The sequence below is a fragment of the Mustelus asterias genome, chromosome 12, assembly GCF_964213995.1.
Source record: "Mustelus asterias chromosome 12, sMusAst1.hap1.1, whole genome shotgun sequence".
Lineage (NCBI taxonomy): Eukaryota > Metazoa > Chordata > Chondrichthyes > Carcharhiniformes > Triakidae > Mustelus > Mustelus asterias.
In genome coordinates this window covers 11,449,841-11,468,860 of record NC_135812.1, presented here as the reverse complement: position 1 = coordinate 11,468,860, position 19,020 = coordinate 11,449,841, and the positions used below count along the sequence as shown (strand labels likewise).

At 45.3% G+C, this 19,020-nt stretch overlaps 1 protein-coding gene across 1 annotated transcript in view; it reads left to right on the top strand.

Moving 5' to 3' along the window:
• The window catches only part of LOC144501870 (carboxypeptidase D-like), a 181,707-nt gene that overhangs the window by 43,870 nt on the left and 118,817 nt on the right, over positions 1 to 19,020 (top strand). The window contains exons 5-9 of the mRNA XM_078225914.1: positions 1,036 to 1,200; positions 4,883 to 5,032; positions 10,203 to 10,351; positions 15,979 to 16,198; positions 17,603 to 17,700. Coding sequence (XP_078082040.1) covers positions 1,036 to 1,200; positions 4,883 to 5,032; positions 10,203 to 10,351; positions 15,979 to 16,198; positions 17,603 to 17,700 — 782 coding nt within the window. The remainder of the gene's footprint in view (positions 1 to 1,035; positions 1,201 to 4,882; positions 5,033 to 10,202; positions 10,352 to 15,978; positions 16,199 to 17,602; positions 17,701 to 19,020) is intronic.

Here is a 19,020-nt window from a genome sequence, read left to right as displayed (position 1 = left end):
CATCGATCAGCTAGATAGTCAACATTTTTTCCCAAAGGTAGGGGAGTCTAAAACTAGAGGGCATAGGTTTAAGGTGAGAGGGAGAGATACAAAAGGGTCCAGAGGGGATTTTTTTCACACAGAGGGTGGTGCGTGTCTGGAACAAGCTGCCAGAGGTAGTAGTAGAGGCAGGTACCCTTTTGTCTTTAAAAAGCATTTAGACAGTTACATGGATAAGATGGGTAGAGGGAGATGGCCCAAACGTGGGCAATTGGGACTAGCTTAGGGGTTAAAAAAAAGGGCGGCATGGACAAGTTGGGCTGAAGGGCCTGTTTCCATGCTGTAAACCTCTATGACTCTATAATATCCACTGGTCTTTTCTGTCTGTTTATGTGGAATAATGATCACTCTGTACTGTAATAGATTTTGTTGCGTTTTGTGGCAATTGCAAAACAGAAAAATTCTAATAAATATATTCTTTAAAAAAACATGCCATAGACCCTGGTGGGGCAGGAAAATCCCGAAAAGGCAGTCAATAGTGAGCCGCCTCCCCCCCTGCCCCAGAAACCATGCCAGAGGGGAGCCGGAAGACCTCTCCCGGAGTATATTGCAAAATGGAGTAGGTTAAGGGGTTTTGATAGAGATGTTTAACATCGTGAAGGGTTTTTGATAGAGTTAATAAAGGAAAAATTGTTTCTACCGGCAGGGACTAGAGGACCAAGATTTAAGGTAATTGGCAAAAGAGCATGAAGTGAGATGTGGAGAGTTTACGAGCTGTTATGATCCGGAATGGACTGCCTGAAAGCAGATTCAAGAGCAACAATTTTCAAAAGGCAATTGGATGAATACTTGAAGGGGAAATGACTGCTGGGTTGTGGGAAAGGTGGGAAATGGAATTAATTGGGCCGTTCTTTCAAAGAAACACAGTGGGCCTCCCTCTAGGCTGTTTCATTCTGGGAATCTACGCCATTAGGGCAATTTCAGATGTCTTTCATTCAAGTCAAGTATAAACCAAGTCACAAAATTGACTTACATTTTTTTTCCAACTGATGGTAGATATGTTGCCAAGCGAAACCTACAGCATGGCACCGGATGACGATATTCTGAGACACATCTCGACAACTTACTCTACCACCCATGCCAACATGTCTACAGGGCGTCACTGTGACATGACAGTCCTGGGTGGGATTATAAATGGAGCAGAATGGTACGCCGTGCAAGGTAAAAATACCATCCTCTGATGCTTGGGTGAATTGAAGCTGGGACACTGCTCCTTCTTCATGGTCCACGATTGTGAAGGTGAAACAGTGACTTAACGTAGGTCGAATTTGGCAATCTGAATCAGTGGCATCGGGGAGTTGCATTCTTCCAAGGATAGATTCGTCTAGAACCAACTTGGAAATAATGTTCAGGGTTCAGCAATTGATTTAATTATTTAACCATCTCTGTGGTTGCTTTAGAATCATAGAGACATGCAGTACAGAAGAGGCCCTTCAGCCCATTGAGTCTGCGCCAATGAAAGCTACACTAAATCTATGCTTATCCCACTTTCTAGCAATTGGCCCATAACCTTGAATGTTATGATATAGAATCATATAACCCTTACAGTGCAGAAGGAGGCTATTCAGCCCATTGAGTCTGCACCAACAACATTCCCACCAAGCCATATCCCTGTAATCTCACATGTTTATCCTGCTAATCCCCCTGACACTAAGGGGCAATTTAACATGGCCAATCAACCTAACCCACACATTTCAAGTGCTGAACTGTGTATTGTATTATAATGGCTGGAATTCTGCGGTCTTGCATACCCTGCTACCGCTGCCAGCGAGAACGGAGAATTTGACATTCAGCGGGACCGGATAATCCCAGCCACGGGTGAGGCCGGAGAATTCCAGACATCTCTTGATATTAGAGTTCCCAGTCACTAATTCCATTGCCGTGTCCTCACATTATACTGCAGCACTGCCATTTGAATAAGGGCAAATCAATCGGAATGATAAGTATCCCAAAGGAGAGCCGGCAACACAACTGGGACAACTCCACTCAGCACAACCTGGTAGAGTCAGCTGCTGATTGTGGACTGTGGAAGTGGTGGGATCCACTAGGGCAAAGAAGACTCTGGGGGTCTGAGCAGGACAGTCTGCGTTTGAAACCTAGTGTTGAATGACCTTAAAACTCATCAATCTCACTGGGTAAATCTGGCCAGGCCTGCAGCTGAAGCTGCTGACAGTCAGTACATTATTCAGTTCTCCTTTGCCTTGTACTGCATTCGGAGCACGCATCCATCTGACCAACTTTGGCTAATCACTGTCAACAGGTAATAGGATCACTGGCTTTAAGGAAATAAAGGTCAGTGTTGGATTTTATATCTGTATGTAGACAAAGCTGCATGGGAGGGGGGAGGAGGCAATGGCCTAGTGGCATTATCACTAGACTATTAATCCAGAAACTCAGCTGATGTTCTGGAGACCCAGGTTCAGATCCCACCTCAGCAGATGGCGGAATTTGAATTCAATTTTTAAAAATCTGGAATTAAGAATCTACTGATGTCCATAAAACCATTGTCAATTGTCAGATAAACCCATCTGGGTTCACTAATGTCCTTTAGGGAAGGAAATCTGCTGTCCTTATCTGGTCTGGCCCATCTGTGACCCCAGAGCCACAGCAATGTGGTTGACTCTCGACTGCCTTCCAAGGGCAACTAGGGATGGGCAATAAATGCTGGCCAGCCCATGTCCCATGAATTAATTTTTAAAAAGCCACTATAGGACAGTTTCCTCTCTGCATTTAAATAAGAGAACCTGAAATGCTTTTGTTATAAATAAAGGATAGGTTCATGGTTTTATTCTTTGCAAAGCACAGGGGAAATCTTGTCCTGTTGTGTTCATATTCTAGACAGCTTCCCAAACCTAAAAGAAGAAAGCTCCATAAGTTCCATTGGCCAGACAGAGAGCGACGATTTGGGATTTGGATAGATACAGATTATTCTCTCAGAAACTGAATTCTGGATACTTAAAATCCCACGAATCGCCGCATCCTTTTAACTTGATGCTTATATCTCTCATCCCTCAAACAATTCCAATCCGGTAGCAACTGCTCAGAGCTGAACATAAATAATAGATTTGTCGAGTTACTTTGCTCCAGCTGTCTACAAAGAACATGTTAAAAGCTCACAAGTAGCAAAGGGAGGATTGTGTACCATTCGCCTTCCAGGCTTGGCTCATCACTGGAGCAATGAGAAACTCTTGATCCTCCCTCTTCGTCTTAACAAGTTTCCTTTACTTCATTGTTTTGTGTAAAATCCGGGTTAAACTCTCTCAACATTCTGCCTCTGTTGAAGGTGAAGTGCAAAGAGCGGATCTTGTTTGTAGGACTGTCAATGTTGGCTTAAATCACACCTTGGAGAGAGAGCACGGATAACCAGGGGACTCTCTATCTGTAAAAGCAAAATACTACTGATGCTGGAATCTGAAACAAAAAGAGAAAATGCTGGAATATCTCAGCAGGTCTGACAGTATCTGTGGAGAGAGAAAAGAGGCAACGTTTCAAGTCTGGATGATCCTCGAAGGTAGTCATGATGTGGAGATGCCGGCGTTGGACTGGGGTAAACACAGTAAGAAGTTTAACAACCTTTAACCTGGTGTTGTTAAACTTCTTACTGATCCTCGAAGGGTCAGACCTGCTGAGATTTTCCTGCATCTACTGTTTTTGACTCTCTGCGTCAGTTCCTGGCCTTTTCCCAGTCCTGCCCACACAAACTTATATATTGAAGTGGGGAGGCGATGTCTCAGTGGTATTTTCGCTAGACTATTAATCCAGAAACTCAGCTAATGTTCTGGGGACCCGGGTTCGAATCCCGCCACGGTAGATGGTGACATTTGAATTCAATAAAAAATATCTGGAATTAAGAATCTACTGATGACCATGAAACCATTGTCGATTGTCAGAAAAACCCATCTGGTTCACTAACGTTCTTTAGGGATGGAAATCTGCCATCTTTACCCGGTCTGGCCTACATGTGACTCCAGAGCTACAGCAATGTGATTGACTCTCAACTACCCTCGGGCAACTAGGGATGGGCAATAAATGCTGCCCAGCCAATGATGCCGATGTCCCATGAATGAATATAGTAAAACATGGTAGTAGCATGCTTGCCAGACCCCTATAGTCTCAGGTGAGTGATGGAAGCTGTCCGTGGTAAAGTTTAAAGTTTTTTAAAGTTGAAAGTTTATTTATTACTGTCACAAATAGGCTTACATTAACACTGCAATGAAGTTACTGTGAAAATCCCCTAGTCGCCACACTCTGGTGCCTGTTCGGGTAGACTGAGGGAGCATTTAGCATGGCCAATGCACCTAACCAGCACGTCTTTCAGACTGTGGGAGGAAACCCATGCAAACTCGGGGAGAACGTGCAGACTCCACACAGACAGTGACCCAAGCCGGGAATCGAACCCGGATCCCTGGCGCTGTGAGCCACCCTATATGTTTTTGACTCCATAGCATATAGTTAATACCCTACAACCATCAGTCAACAGTTTCCACTGTGTACTATATTCAGCTGCTGAAAGCATAAATTATCCATTCCAGGATGACCACAGAGCTAAGGCCCTAATCCACGCTGAATCTTAATCAGGTTACTAGCTGAGGAGCTACAATTGTCATAGTGCACCTGGTCTGGGGAAAGGAAATATCAGGAAAGGCAGTGTATAATGTTCACGCCAGGATTAGACTCAGCAGTAGCGATTCCTGCTGTCAAATAGCCCAAAGACGCTCATTGCCACACATTGCTTGGCTAAGGGGTGGCCTGAATTGCACCTCTTCGGGTGAAAAGGATGGGAGGGGAGAGGGAAACAACAGTTTAAACACAGAAATCTGATGCACTTTTCTCTGTCTCACAGATGGGATGCAGGATTATACTTACGTATGGGGTAGATGTCTGGAAATAACATTGGAGCTAACCTGTTGTAAATACCCACAAGCTGATGAACTACCGAAACTCTGGGATGATAAGGCAGCAATGCTGGAATTTATGAAGCAAATACATCTGGGTAAATGAATTATGGCAATTCTTGCCACTTTGATCCAAAATAAGGTCATTCGAAGAGGCAAGATGGGCCAAATGGCCTCCTTGTGTGCTCTACGGTTTTATGATTTTAAACTATGCTGTAAGATGACAAGTTTTTTTTAAATCTTGCTGCAAAAAATCTTTATACCATTTATAGTTCTATACCAGTTATATGTTTGCTTGCAAGGATGAATAAGTATAAGGGTACTTGTCTGATGGCATCATTGTCAAGTGTCAATCTTTTTCTGCTGGTTTTGCATAGTGCCCAACAGCACTGTTAGACTTCATTCAGATGGAGCGGGCACTGAAAATAGCTTGAATACCTTCACAGATTTTACAAAATTGTTGGCAGCATAAAATGTTTTTCATCACTTCACCGGGAAATATTGCCTCTTCCTTGTCAAGTTAATTTTGGATCCATTGACAGTTCAGCATGAAAGACCATAAGATACAGGAGCAGAATAAGGCCATTCGGCCCGATGAGTCTGCTCCGCCATTTAATCATAGCTGGCAAGTTTCTCAACACAGTAAGAAGTCTCACAACACCAGGTTAAAGTCCAACAGGTTTGTGGAAGAACTCCCGCAGCCTCATTCGCTTGATCAATTCCTCTGTGTCCGCTGCGAGACTGATGGGGTCTATTTTGGTGTTGGGGCAAAAATTGAGCCCTCGGCTGAGAACTTCGATTTCATCTGGTTGAAGTGTGTAGTCCGACAAGTTGACAATGGACTTCCCTGCAGTGGTACTGTTTTCTACTGTGGTACCGGGGGAGGCTTGGTTGCTGCTGCTGGTGGTGATGCCAAGTTTTTCAAGTTTCCTGTTCTTGGTGTGCATGTAGATGGCGTAGTTCCTTTGTCTCGTCTGCTTGGCAGAGTTTCACAGCTGGTCTGCGTCCTGAGCGCAAGTTGAGAATATGGACTCTATCTTGGTTTCCAGGCTGGGGCTTTTGCTGTAGAGCTGGTGTATGAGGTGGTTGATGAGTGTGAGAGAGGTGCGATGGCAAAGTCTCTCAGCGTAGTCTGTTTTTATAGGTTGACCTGAGTGGGTTCGTGATCTGTAGTCCTTTCAGTATCTTGTCTGCTTTCTTGCATCTTTGTAGAAACTTGATGTCTGTGTCGATATGCGCGATCTTTTTGGATATCCTCTCCACTTGGAGCCGGCTGTTTGCGGTGTCGATGATAGTCATGATGTGGAGATGCCAGCGTTGGACTGGGGTAAACACAGTAAGAAGCCTCACAACACCAGGTTAAAGTCCAGCAGGTTTATTTGGTAGCAAACGCCACTAGCTTTCGGAGCGCTGCTCCATCGTCAGGTGAGTGGGAGATCTGTTTGCAAACAGCAAATAGGGCATATAAAGACACAAACTCAATTTACAGAATGATGATTGGAATGTGAGTCTTTACAGCTAATCAAGTCTTAAAGGTACAGACAATGTGAGTGGAGAGAGCATTAAGCACAGGTTAAAGAGGTGTGTGTTGTCTCCAGACAGGACAGTTAGTGAGATTTTGCAAGTCCAGGCAAGTCATGGGGGTTACAGATAGTGTGACATGAACCCAACATCCCGGTTTAGGCTGTCCTCATGTGTGCGGAACTTGGCTATCAGTCTCTGCTCAGCGACTCTGCGCTGTCGTGTGTCGTGAAGGCTGCCTTGGAGAAAGCCTACCCGAAGATCAGAGGCCGAATGCCCGTGACCGCTGAAGTGTTCCCCAGCAGGAAGAGAACAGTCTTGCCTGGTGATTGTCGAGCGGTGTTCATTCATCCGTTGTCGTAGCGTCTGCATGGTTTCCCCAATGTACTATGCCTCGGGACATCCTTTCCTGCAGCGTATCAGGTAGACAATGTTGGCCGAGTTGCAAGAGTATGTACCGTGTACCTGGTGGGTGGTGTTCTCACGTGAGATGATGGCATCCATGTCAATGATCCGGCACGTCTTGCAGAGGTTGCTGTGGCAGAGTTGTGTGGTGTCGTGGTCACTGTTCTCCTGAAGGCTGGGTAGTTTGCTGCGGACAATGGTGTGTTTGAGGTTGTGCAGTTGTTTGAAGGCAAGAAGTGGGGGTGTGGAGATGGCCTTGGTGAGATGTTCGTCTTCATCAATGACATGTTGAAGGCTCTGGAGGAGATGTCGTAGCTTCTCCGCTCCGGGGAAGGACTGGATGACGAAGGGTACTCTGTCCACCGTGTCCCGTGTTTGTCTTCTGAGGAGGTCGGTGTGGTTTTTCGCTGTGGCGCGTTGGAACTGTCGATCGATGAGTTGAGCGCCATATCCTGTTCTTATGAAGGCATCTTTCAACGTCTGGAGGTGTCTGTTGCGATCCTCCTCATCTGAGCAGATCCTGTGTATACGGAGGGCTTGTCCGTAGGAGATGACTTCTTTAACGTGTTTAGGGTGGAAGCTGGAGAAGTGGAGCATCGTGAGGTTATCCGTGGGCTTGCGGTACAGTGAGGTGCTGAGGTGACCATCCTTAATGGAGATGCGTGTGTCCAAGAATGCAACCGATTCCGGAGAGCATCCATGGTGAGTCTGACGATGGGATGGAACTTGTTGATGTCATCATATAGTTGTTTCAGTGATTGTTCACCATGAGTCCAAAGGAAGAAAATGTCATCAATGTATCTAGTGTATAGCATCGATTGAAGGTCCTGTGCAGTGAAGAAGTCTTGTTTGAACCTGTGCATGAAGATGTTGGTATATTGAGGTGCGAATTTGGTCCCCATGGCTGTTCCGTCTGCTCCCTCTGCGCTCAAAGTGTAAATATTTCTTTTGTTTTTATCATTTGAAGTTGATAGTTCAATTAATATATAAGCAATCAAGCATTTTCTATAACTCGTTATGAAATACTCACTGTGTATTAAATGTATTGAATCTTATTCATGGGGTCACGGTTAATGAACAAGCCCAATTTCAATCTTGCGGCCCATTGAGATGAAGGAGGGCCGCTCACTAACCTAGGTTGCCCATCATTGTTCGAATGTGTTAAGGACCAAACTGCAATCTGTAGGACCCACTTTTAGGGCTGTGCAAGTCGAGGAATCATAGAATCACAGAATCCCTGGAGGGCAGAAGGAGACCATTCGGCCCATTGAGTCTGCACTGACAACAATCCCACCCAGGCCCTATCCTTGTAACCCCACGTAATCCCCTAAACACTAAGGGGCAATCCCACCCAGACATGTTCCCCGTAACCCCAAGTACCAAGTATTTACCCTGCTAATCCCCCTAACCTACACATCTTCCTAAGGGGCAATTGAGCTTGGCCAATCCACCTAACCTGCACATCCTTTGAGTGTGGGAGGAAACCAGAGCACCCGGAGGAATGGGGAGAACGTGCAAACTCCCCACAGACAGTCACAGGAGCTTTGCGTGAGTTTATATTTGAAGAACAATGTAATTCTAAAGCTTTGCCAATTCACAAGTGAATCCAATGCATGATGAAGGCCACCTCTGCATTCCAAACATGTGATCATCCTGCTGTGCAGATACCTTTTTGTAAAATAGCTAAGGCCGTGTGTTGGTTGAGTTTGTATGTTTTATTAATACCTCACTGTTATACAATGGGAGTTACAGGAACCAAAGCTTCGAGCTCCACAAATCATCAGCTAACACCCTCGATATGAATGAATTATGTGTGTGATTTGTGATGGCGACGCAGATGCAATGCACATATAGCAAATTAATGCTTTGCCTCAGACCTGCCAGTAGATACTTGCTGATAAACAGTTGGGTAAGGTTGGTGAACAGTTGGGTAAAGTTGGTGAACAGTTGGGTAAGGTTGGTGAACAGTTGGGTAAGGTTGGTGAACAGTTGGGTAAAGTTGGTGAACAGTTGGGTAAAGTTGGTGAACAGTTGGGTAAGGTTGATGATCAGTTGGGTAAGGTTGGTGAACAGTTGGGTAAAGTTGATGAACAGTTGGGTAAGGTTGGTGAACAGTTGGGTAAGGTTGGTGAACAACTGGGTAAGGTTGGTGAACAGTTGGGTAAAGTTGGTGAACAGTTGGGTAAAATTGTCTGACTTTTCACTCTGATTGTTGCAGCAGGCCCAGAGAGGTTATTGTGCTGCCTCTGGGGTACACTCCTGTTGTACTGGGTTCCAGAGATTATAGTGCCACCCTGTGAGGGGAACAAAACTAACAGGCATTATTGTCACCTCAATATCAACTCAGATCCTACGTAGAATCATAGAATCCCTACAGTGCAGAAGGAGGCCGTTCGGCCCCTCGAGTCTGCACCGAGTCTCTCTGACAGAGTACCTTACTCAGAGCTTCTCCCCGTAACCCCACACATTTACCATGGTTAATCCATCTAACCTACACATCTTGGGATACTAAGGGACAATTTAGCACGGCCAATCCACCCAACCTGCACATTTTTGGACTGTGGGAGGAAACCGGAGCACCTGGAGGAAACCCACGCAGACACGAGGAGAATGTGCAAACTCCACCAGCGGCACAGTGGCACTTAGCACTGCTGCCTCACAGCTCCAGGGACCCGGGTTCAATTCTGGCCTCAGGTGACTGTCTGTGTGGAGTTTGCACGTTCTCCCCGTGTCTGCGTGGGTTTCCTCCGGGTGCTCCGGTTTCCTCCCACAGTCCAAAGATGTGCGGGTTAGGTTGATTGGCCATGGTAAGTTGCCCCTTAGTGTCCCAAGGTGTGTAGGTTAGGGAGACTAGCCGGGCAAATACATGGGATTACAGGGATAGGGTCTGGATGGGATTGTTGTTGGTGCAGGCTTAATGGGCCAAATGGACTCCTTCTGCACTATAGGGATTCTATGATTCTATGATAAAAAGACAGTCACCCAAGGCCAGAATTGGACCCGGGTCCCTGGCGCTGTGAGGCAGCAGTGCTAACCACTGTGCCAAGAGGAAGGCAAGTATCAATTATATATTTAAAGCTATTAATCCAGTAAAAGTTTGAAAATACACAAAGCTCTTAATAGTCAATTCATAATGCTCTCAAGTTAGAATCTAATTTTCATTGTTTTTTTATAAGGGTTTGAGGACTAATCATTTGACCCTACTCCACCTTTCCCTCCAGTTTTTTCTGAAACATGTTGAATCTGTTAAATTTACGAAAGATGATTAATGTGAACATAGTGGGAAAAGATGAATTCCTCAAAGATAATTATCGGCATTTGTACCTTTGGTGGATGTGACAGGTGTTAAAGGACAAGTCCTCGATGAGAGTGGCAATCCCATTGACAACGCTGAGATCCAGGTGGAAGGCAGAGATAATATTACTCCTTTTACCTCTGCACAAAATGGTGAATATTACAGAATCCTTCACCCCGGAAACTACAGGATTAAGGTACACCTCAAAGAGTTCATTATTATCTATTTTACAGGAGCCAATATACTGAAATTTGGACACAAGATGAGAAACAGCATTATGGCCAAATGTTATGTTCCAAGTGTTGGGACTCGTCCATCTGGTGGAGTTTAATCCATCATAAATATGGGGGGGGTAGGGCCTGGGTGGGATTGTGGTCGGTGCAGACTCGATGGGCTGAATGGCCTCCTTCTGCACTGTAGGGATTCTATGATTCTATGATTGTAGTGCAAAGCAATGCTCCAGGCCACGTAATCATGGGTGAGTCTGCATGTCAGTCTCCCAGTGGCAGGAAAACCTTCCGCAATTAAATCAGGGGCAGGAAACTCAGTAACTAGGAGCAGGAGTAGGCCATTTGGCCCTTCAAGCCTGCTCCATCATTCAACATGATCCTGGCTGGTTCTCTATCTCAACGCCATACTCCCACGCTCTCCCTATTCCCCTTTGATGCCTTTAGAATCTAGAAATCTACTTCCTTCTTAAGTATATTCAGTGACTTGGCCTCCATAGCCGTCTGTGTTAGAGAATTCCACAGGTTCACTACCCTCTGACTGAAGAAGGTTCTCCTCATCTCAGTCCTAAATGGTCTACCCCATATCCTGAGACTGTTACCCCTTGCTCTAGACTCCCCCCGCTCCCATTGCTGCATCCAGTAAGTCCAGCCCTGTCAGAATTTTATATGTTTCAGTTAGATCCCCTCTCATTCTTCCAAATTCCAGTGAATACAGGCCCAGTTGATCCAATCCTTCTTCATACGATGCCAGATCAGAAACCCCAAAGTATATTATGAAGCCAGACTAGACCACAACAATTTTTCTATTTGGCATAAATGTGAGGAAAGGATGCTTTACTCCAGGAGTAATTCCACTGATAAATTATGGATCTTTTATCAAAACAAGCTTTATTCATAACACAGTTTAAGTATAACTCTTAACAAAATGAAATAGTTTAACTCTTAACCATTGAACAATCCTTAAACATGAAAAGAAATAAACTCTTAACTTCCAACTTATCACTATTCAGTTCCAATTAAGCAACATTTCTCATATTGTCTTAAGCCCCACTTTAAAAATAGTTAGCAAATCCAAGTTTAGTTACTCTAACCTTTGTTAACAGCTGCAGAGCTTCCAGAGAGACTTTGCAGAGAATGAGAGAGAGAGAGAGAGCTGCTGGTAGGCTGCTATCTTTAAGCAGCCCTCTCCAGCAACTGTACTCTTGTTAAAATGAAAATAGAACTGTTTTTTTCTGCTGCAAGCCTAGCTCCTCCCGTTAAATTAATATCACACGACTTGGTCAACCTAGTCTGAAACCCCAGGAGAACTTAAGTAAACAAAGGTGCATTAACTCTACAAAGTAGCACATTCCTAGCTAAAATGAGTTATTATCAAGCTTTCTTAGCATCTGCTGCATTCCCTCCAGATAAACTGACTCCCTTGCAGAAAAACACCGCATCTTAAAGCAGTGCCCCTAAACATTAATTATATTAACAGCACAGTACCATCACAACGACAATCCTGCCATCCCAGGAATCATCAGTCTGGTGAACATTTGCTACACTCCCTCTGTGGCAAGTACATCCTTTCATAGATCAGGAGACCAAAACTGCACATAGTACCACAGGTGTGGTCTCACCAAGGCCCTGTAAAGCTGCAGTAAGACAGCTTTTCTTCTGTACTTAAGTCCTCTTGTAATGAAGGCCAACATACAATTTGTGTTCCTAATTGCTTGCTGTACCTGCATGTTTGCTTTCAGTGATTGGTGTACCAGGACAGCCAGGTCCCATTGTGCGTCAACATTTCCCAATCTATCACAATTTAAATAATACTCTTCTATTATGTTTCTCCATCCAAAGTGGATAACTTCCCATTTATCCACATTATATTGCATCTGCCATATATTTGCCCATTCACTCAACTTGTCTAAGTCATCTTGAAGCCTCTTAAGATCCTCCTCACCACTCACATTCCGACCAAGTTTCATGTCATGAGCAAAGTTGGAAATATTACGTTTGGTTGCCATGTCCAAATCATTGATACATATTGTGGTTAGCTGGGGCACAAGCACTGACCCCTGCGAGACCCCCACAACTCAACACCTGCCATTCGGAAAATACCCATTTACTCCTACTCTCTGTTTCCTGTCTGCAAACCAATTTTCAAGATGTTACCCCCAAACCCCTGTGTTTCAATTTTCACACTAACCTCTTATGCAGAACTTCATCAAAAGCTTTCTGAAAATCCAAATACACCACATCCACTGATTCACCTTTACCGATTCTACTAGTTACATCCTCAAAAAAGATTTGTCAAGCATGATTTCCCTTTCATATTTCCATGTTGACTTTGTCTAATCCCATTGATATTTTCTAAATGTCCTGTTATTGTATCCTTTATAATAGACTCTAGCATTTCCCCCCTCCTGATGTTAGGCTAACCAGTCTGTAACTGCCTGCTTTTTGCCTCCCTCCTTTTTTAAATAGCGGGGTTACATTTGCCACCCTCCAATCTGCCGGGGCTATTCCAGAATCTACAGAATTTTGGAAGGTGGCAACCACTAATTCCACCTTTAGTACCCTGAGATGGAGCTATCAGACCCTAGGGATTTATTGGCTTGCAGTCTCATCAATTCCTCCAGCACTTTTTTTGAATAATACTAATTTCCTTTCATTCCTTCTTCTCACTGGACCTTTTGTTCCTAAGCATTTCTGGGAAGTTATTTGTGTCTTCCTGTGTAAAGACAGAAGTAAAGAAGGGGCCAATGCAAGAAACCCACTCAATTAAGCTCATTAATGAGTCAACGAACCCATTTATCCTTAAACCCATCAGAATTTAATGATGGTTCAAGGAGTCGGACAACCTACCCATGCCTCCCAAAAATCGGCTTTTGTCAGGTTTGCCAGCGGCCCACCGAGGTGCGGTTCCCTAATTTTCAGGCACTCTGTCACCAATCGGGGTACCTGAGATCGGGAAGGATATCAGAAAGCCACTGAAAACCACTCCCCTGGCCTTGCCCCCAATCTCCTTCCTCTCAAAGAACCTCTCCTCACCACCGCTATTCCGTCCTCACTCACCTAAGCCCAAGATCCAACGATGTTCCTGAGTGAAGTCCTTGCAACACTTTTAGCAGCAACCATTATTGCCAGTGGCACTGCTAGCAATGGAGAGCTGTCAGTGCCTGATTGGCCGGCAGCTCTTGGTGGGTGGGATTCTGCCGCTGGGATCCTAAAGCCTGGAGAAGGCCCATCATTGGCAAGTTAAGCGCCTGAGGGCATTAAATTTGGTCTGGCCTCGCCCATGGAAGTGACGCAGGATGGGGGAGGCGATCGCGTCGTGAAATTATTGCTAGACTATTTATCATGAAACTCAGCTAATGTTCTGGGGACCTGGGTTCAAATCTCGTCACGGCAGGTGGTGGAATTTGAATTCAATTTTAAAAATCTGGAATTAATCATCTACTGATGACCATGAAACCATTGTCGATTGTCGGAAAAACCCATCTGGTTCACTAAGGCCTGCATGCGACTCCAGAGCCACAACAATGCGGTTGACTCTCAGCTGCCCTCTGAACAAGAGGAACTAGAGATGGGCAATAAATGCTCGCCAGTCAGCGACGCCCATGTCCCACAAAGGAATAAAAAAACCTCCCACCAGGGCCCACATGATGACTATTAAATCAGCACATTTTTTCTGATTTTAAAAATAATTGCCTTGTGTTCCCAGAATGTAAAATGACACATTGAGGGATAATGGAACTCACACAATGTCACATCTTGACCAATTTGGGGACATTGAAATAAATTACATTTTTTAACTAATCAACAACATCTCTCAACATTTTTATTGCCTCAGAAACTTGCAGTTTCACTTCGATTAGATTTATTATTGTCACATGTATTAGTATACAGTGAAAATTATTATTTCTTGTGAGCTATACAGACAAAGCATACCATTCATAGAGAAGGAAAGGAGAGGGTGCAGAATGTAGTGTTCCAGTTATAGCTAGGGTGTAGAGAAAGATCAACTTAATGCAAGGTAGTCTGATGGCAGCAGGGAAGAAGCTGTTCTTGAGTCAGTTGGCGCATGTCCTCAGACTTTTGTATCTTGTGTCAGGCGGCATGGTGGCACAGTGGTTAGCACTGCTGCCTCACACTGCCAGGGACCCAGGTTCAATTCCCAGCTTGGGTCACTGTCTGTGTGGAGTTTGCACATTCTCCTTGTGTCTGTGTGGGTTTCCTCTGGGTGCTCCAGTTTCCTCCCACAGTCCAAAGATGTGCAGGTTAGGTGAATTGGTCATGTTAAATGCTCCCTCAATGTCCCCGAGCAGGCGCTGGACTGTGGTGACTAGGGGATTTTCACAGTAACTTCATTGCAGTGTGAATGTAAGCCTACTTGTGACTAATAAATAAAAACTTTATCTTTTTCCCAATGGGAGAAGGCGGAAGAGAGTATGTCCGGGGTGCGTTGGGTCCTCAATTATGCTGGCTGCTTTTCCGAGGCAGCGGGAAGTGTAGACAGAGTCATTTGGCGGAAGGCTGGTTTGAGTGAATGCTGGGCTTCATTTACGACCCTTTGTAGTTTCTTGCAGTTTTGGACAGAGCAGGAGCCATACCAAGCTATGGTACAACCAGAAAGAATGCTATCTATGGTGTATCTGTAAAAGTTGGTGAGAGTCAAAGTGGACATACCAAATTTCCTTAGTCTTCTGAGAAAGTAGAGGCATTGGTGGGCTTTCTTAACTATAGAGCCGGCATTGGGGACCAGGACAGGTTACTATAGGCACAAGGAAGAAACTGATGAAGTATTAACAGAAAAAATAGAGGGAAGTATGTCACAAGAGGAAGATATACAGGAAAACATTGCATAATATGTAGAGATGCCCTGTGTTAAATACAGGGGAATACTGTGTAAAATATAGGGATTCACTGTCATATACAGAGAGAGACTGATATAGGGAAAAACAGTTATATACAGGGAATCGCTGTGTAACATACAGAGAAATACGTGTTTTGAGGAACACTACAAAATATCAGGAATCACTTTGATATGCAGAGAAACACTGTGTAATATATTCCTGGATTTGATACCTTAGACTAGGCTTTAGCTTTGTGGGTGAAAAGTGTACGTCTTCGGTCAGTATTTTCCAGTCCCGTCGATGCCAAAGGCCATTTGCGTTGCTTGCCACCCTTTGCTGTCAATGGTCATTTGCGTTGCTCGCCACCCATGCCTCCAGTGAACCAACTATGGGGGGGTAGCTTTTGGTGGAACCTGAAGATCCCGCCAGTGTGACGGGCCATAAGACTCCCCTTCCTCCCCTTAGTGTGGAGGAAGCAACATTATTCTACATACAAAGGCGACTGTCTTTTATTGTTAAAACGCACAAAGACTTCATTTTGTGTGCTGACTCAAACAGAGGTTTCATGATATTATGAAGAACTTTGAGATGTTTTCCCAGGTTAAAGGTGCTATATGAACATAGAAGTGACCACACCAGCGCAAGCCATGGTTTTCCAAGATGGCTGCCATTGGTATCAATGCCAGTTGTTGTTGTGCTCAGCACAAGGAGGAAACCTTTTTAGCTACTCACTTTCTGCTTCTTTACAATCACAGGTTTCTGCCACGGGTTACGAGCCCCAGGAAAGGAATGTGCTTCTGCCGGAATCCAGGGCAAATTACACGGCACTGGTTGTCAACTGGACACTAAAGAACAGGCCGTGCAAGCCAGACATCAGTCATCACAATCACTCCGCATTAGAGGAGTTCCTGACCTGCGTCGCTTCGGAATATCCAGGCCTCACCCACCTGTACAGTGTTGGCAAATCCACGCAAGGCAAGAAATCCAACTGCCAGCTTTTATCAAATCTGTCTGCGTCCACGTAAAGTTTTAGGTTTTAAAGTCCCTGGGAGACTCAAGCGGAGTTTCGCGGGCTCCCTGCTGGATGCCACGGCCTTCGCGTGTCTCCGGCAGCTGCATTTCCGGCACCATCATCATAAGTTATGGCAATCTTCATGACCCTACAATTTAAATCTCAGCAGCGGGCCCGGGACTGAAGTCTCCGGGCCCGCTAGCATCTCCCCCTTTCCCCCTCCAGGAATGGTTGACTCCAGCGAGCATTATTATAACTCCCCACTTGTGGGGAGCGAGCAGCCTGACACCACTGGAGTGAAGGGGGGGGCAATCAAGGCCACCCCCAGAGGGTCGGGCACCAAGAGGGGGTGCCACCTGGGCATTGCCACCTTGGTAGTGCCAGCCTGGAACCCCTGACACTGCCCAAGGGGCAAAGTGGCAAAGCCCAGGGGGCATCTTGGCACTGCCCATCGTGCATTGAGCAGTGGCAAGCGGGGTGGGGCCTAATGGGGGTGGGACCTAATGAAGCAGGGCCTCTGGGGGAGATGCTGCTGGGAATAGGCCCCACTCACTGATTTTCAGCATGATTCATGCTAGGGCACTCTGCCGTGCCCAGAGTGTGAGAGCTTCATTTTGAAACTCCCTCTGAAACAACCAGCGCGATTTGCTCCAGTTTTTACGCAAATGTGGCGCTTAGAATTTTTTTGGGAGAATCGCCCCCTATTTAGGAGTGTCACAAGTAGGCTTACATGAACACTGCAATGAAGTTACTGTGAAAATCCCCTAGTTGCCACACCACGGCGCCTGTTCGGGTACACTGAGAGAGAATTTAGCATGGCCAATGCACCCTAACCAGCACGTCTTTTGGACTGTGGGAGGAAACTGGAGCACCTGGAGGAAACCCACGCAGACACGGGGAGAATGTGCAGACTCCACACAGACAGTGACCCAAGCCGAGAATTGAACCCAGGTCCCTGACACAGCGCTAACCACTGTGCCACCATACGATACCCCCCCCCCCCACACCCACTTCCCGCCGGAGGTGATTGTAAAATTTTTCAGTTTCCCATTCTGCTCCGACCAGAAAATTGAGGCTGGGTGGGTAAAGGCCCTGAGGGTAACCAGTGAGTTGCTACTTAAGGGATTTAAACGGGTCAAGAACGGGATTCCCACCTGAGGCTCTGCCCACCCCACCGTGAAATTGCGTCTGGGTCAGGGCAGACACCACCCTGTCCGTGCAATTTTACAACCGCCCCACACAACTCTCCAGGGTAGGGGAGGGGAGTTTAAAATTCTTGCCCTGGCCTTCCTTGAATGAAGAATGACCAGGATGAAAATAGCAATAACCCTATGTACTGATTCTTTGAAATACTGTAAACCTTACAGGAAGAAACCTATGGGTGATGGCTGTCGGGAGAAATGCTCGTGAACATGAGATTGGGAGACCAGAATTTAAGTACGTTGGCAATATTCATGGAAATGAGGTAGGTGATTAGAAAACAGTCACGTTCTGGTGATAAAATGCAGCGACAGCAATGTTTGAAGTGCTAACGCTATTGTGGACATCTATAAAGTTTTACATCAAACAGTAGCAATCCAGCCAATTCCTTTTCTCCTTTACTTACCACTTGAAGGGAGAACGCCGGGTTTATTACTCTTTATAGATGTGAATAGTGAGCTTCTGAAATGAAAGGGAGACCCAGAGGTGAATTTGAGTGCAAGCTTCAGACTTAGACGTGCGAGCTTTATCAAGTTTCATCATTTCGCAAGTCGGGCTGCTCTTCAACCTCTGAATTGTGTGAGCTTGACATAAGAGGCTTTTCTACCTGAAGTGTTTTTCGATTTATTTTAAACACAATCCTATGTTTACGCAGCATCTTTTTTGGGTCTCACAGAAACATCTCCTGGTGCTTCACATACAATGACTTACTTTGAGGTGCAGCAACAATTTTGTTAGGTTCTTGATCAATAAGGGGATCAGGGGTTATGGGGAAAAGGCAGGAGAATGAGGATGAGAAAAATATCAGCCATGATTGAATGGCGGAGCAGACTCGATGGGCCGAGTGGCCTAATTCTGCTCCTAGGTTTTATGGTCTTATGCCAACAAAGCCATCGGCCATTTTGCATGCGCCAAGAGGCCAGGAAGAGCAATCAGATGTATCACCCGTTAATCGAACAAGAGAGAAATATTAGCCAAAGGATCAAAAGGACACCCTGCTCTTTATATACGGGTCTGATTGGATTCATAAAATCCATGTGAAACAGCTGGAAGAAGCAGATAAAGCCACACTTTGATATCTTAGAGTCACAAAGGTTTACAACATGGAAACAGGCCCTTCGGCCCAACTTGTCCATGCCGCCCCTTTTTTTTAACCACTAAGCTAGTCCCAATTGCCTGTGTTTGGCCCATATCCCTCTATACCCATCTTACCCATGTATCTGTCTAAATGCTATTTAAAAGATAAAATTGTACCCGCCTCTACTACTGGTTCCAGCAGCTTGTTCCAGACACCACCCTCTGTGTGAAAAAATTGCCCCTCTGGATAGGGATCTTACAAAGAGTAGCACTTCTAGCAATGTAGCTCCAATCCTGGGGTGATGCTGGAACTGTTGTCAAGGTTGTTTGGTGTTTGATGGTGAGGTCTGGTTGAATGTAAACTGTTTATTGTTAGCCCATAATGATGTAGGCATTCTCCTGCCTTTTCCCCATAACCCCTGATCCCCTTATTAATCTCTGTGCCAGCTCCTTCCAGACTCTACAGACAGTTCATAGACCCATAGAGTCCCCACAATGCAGAAGCAGG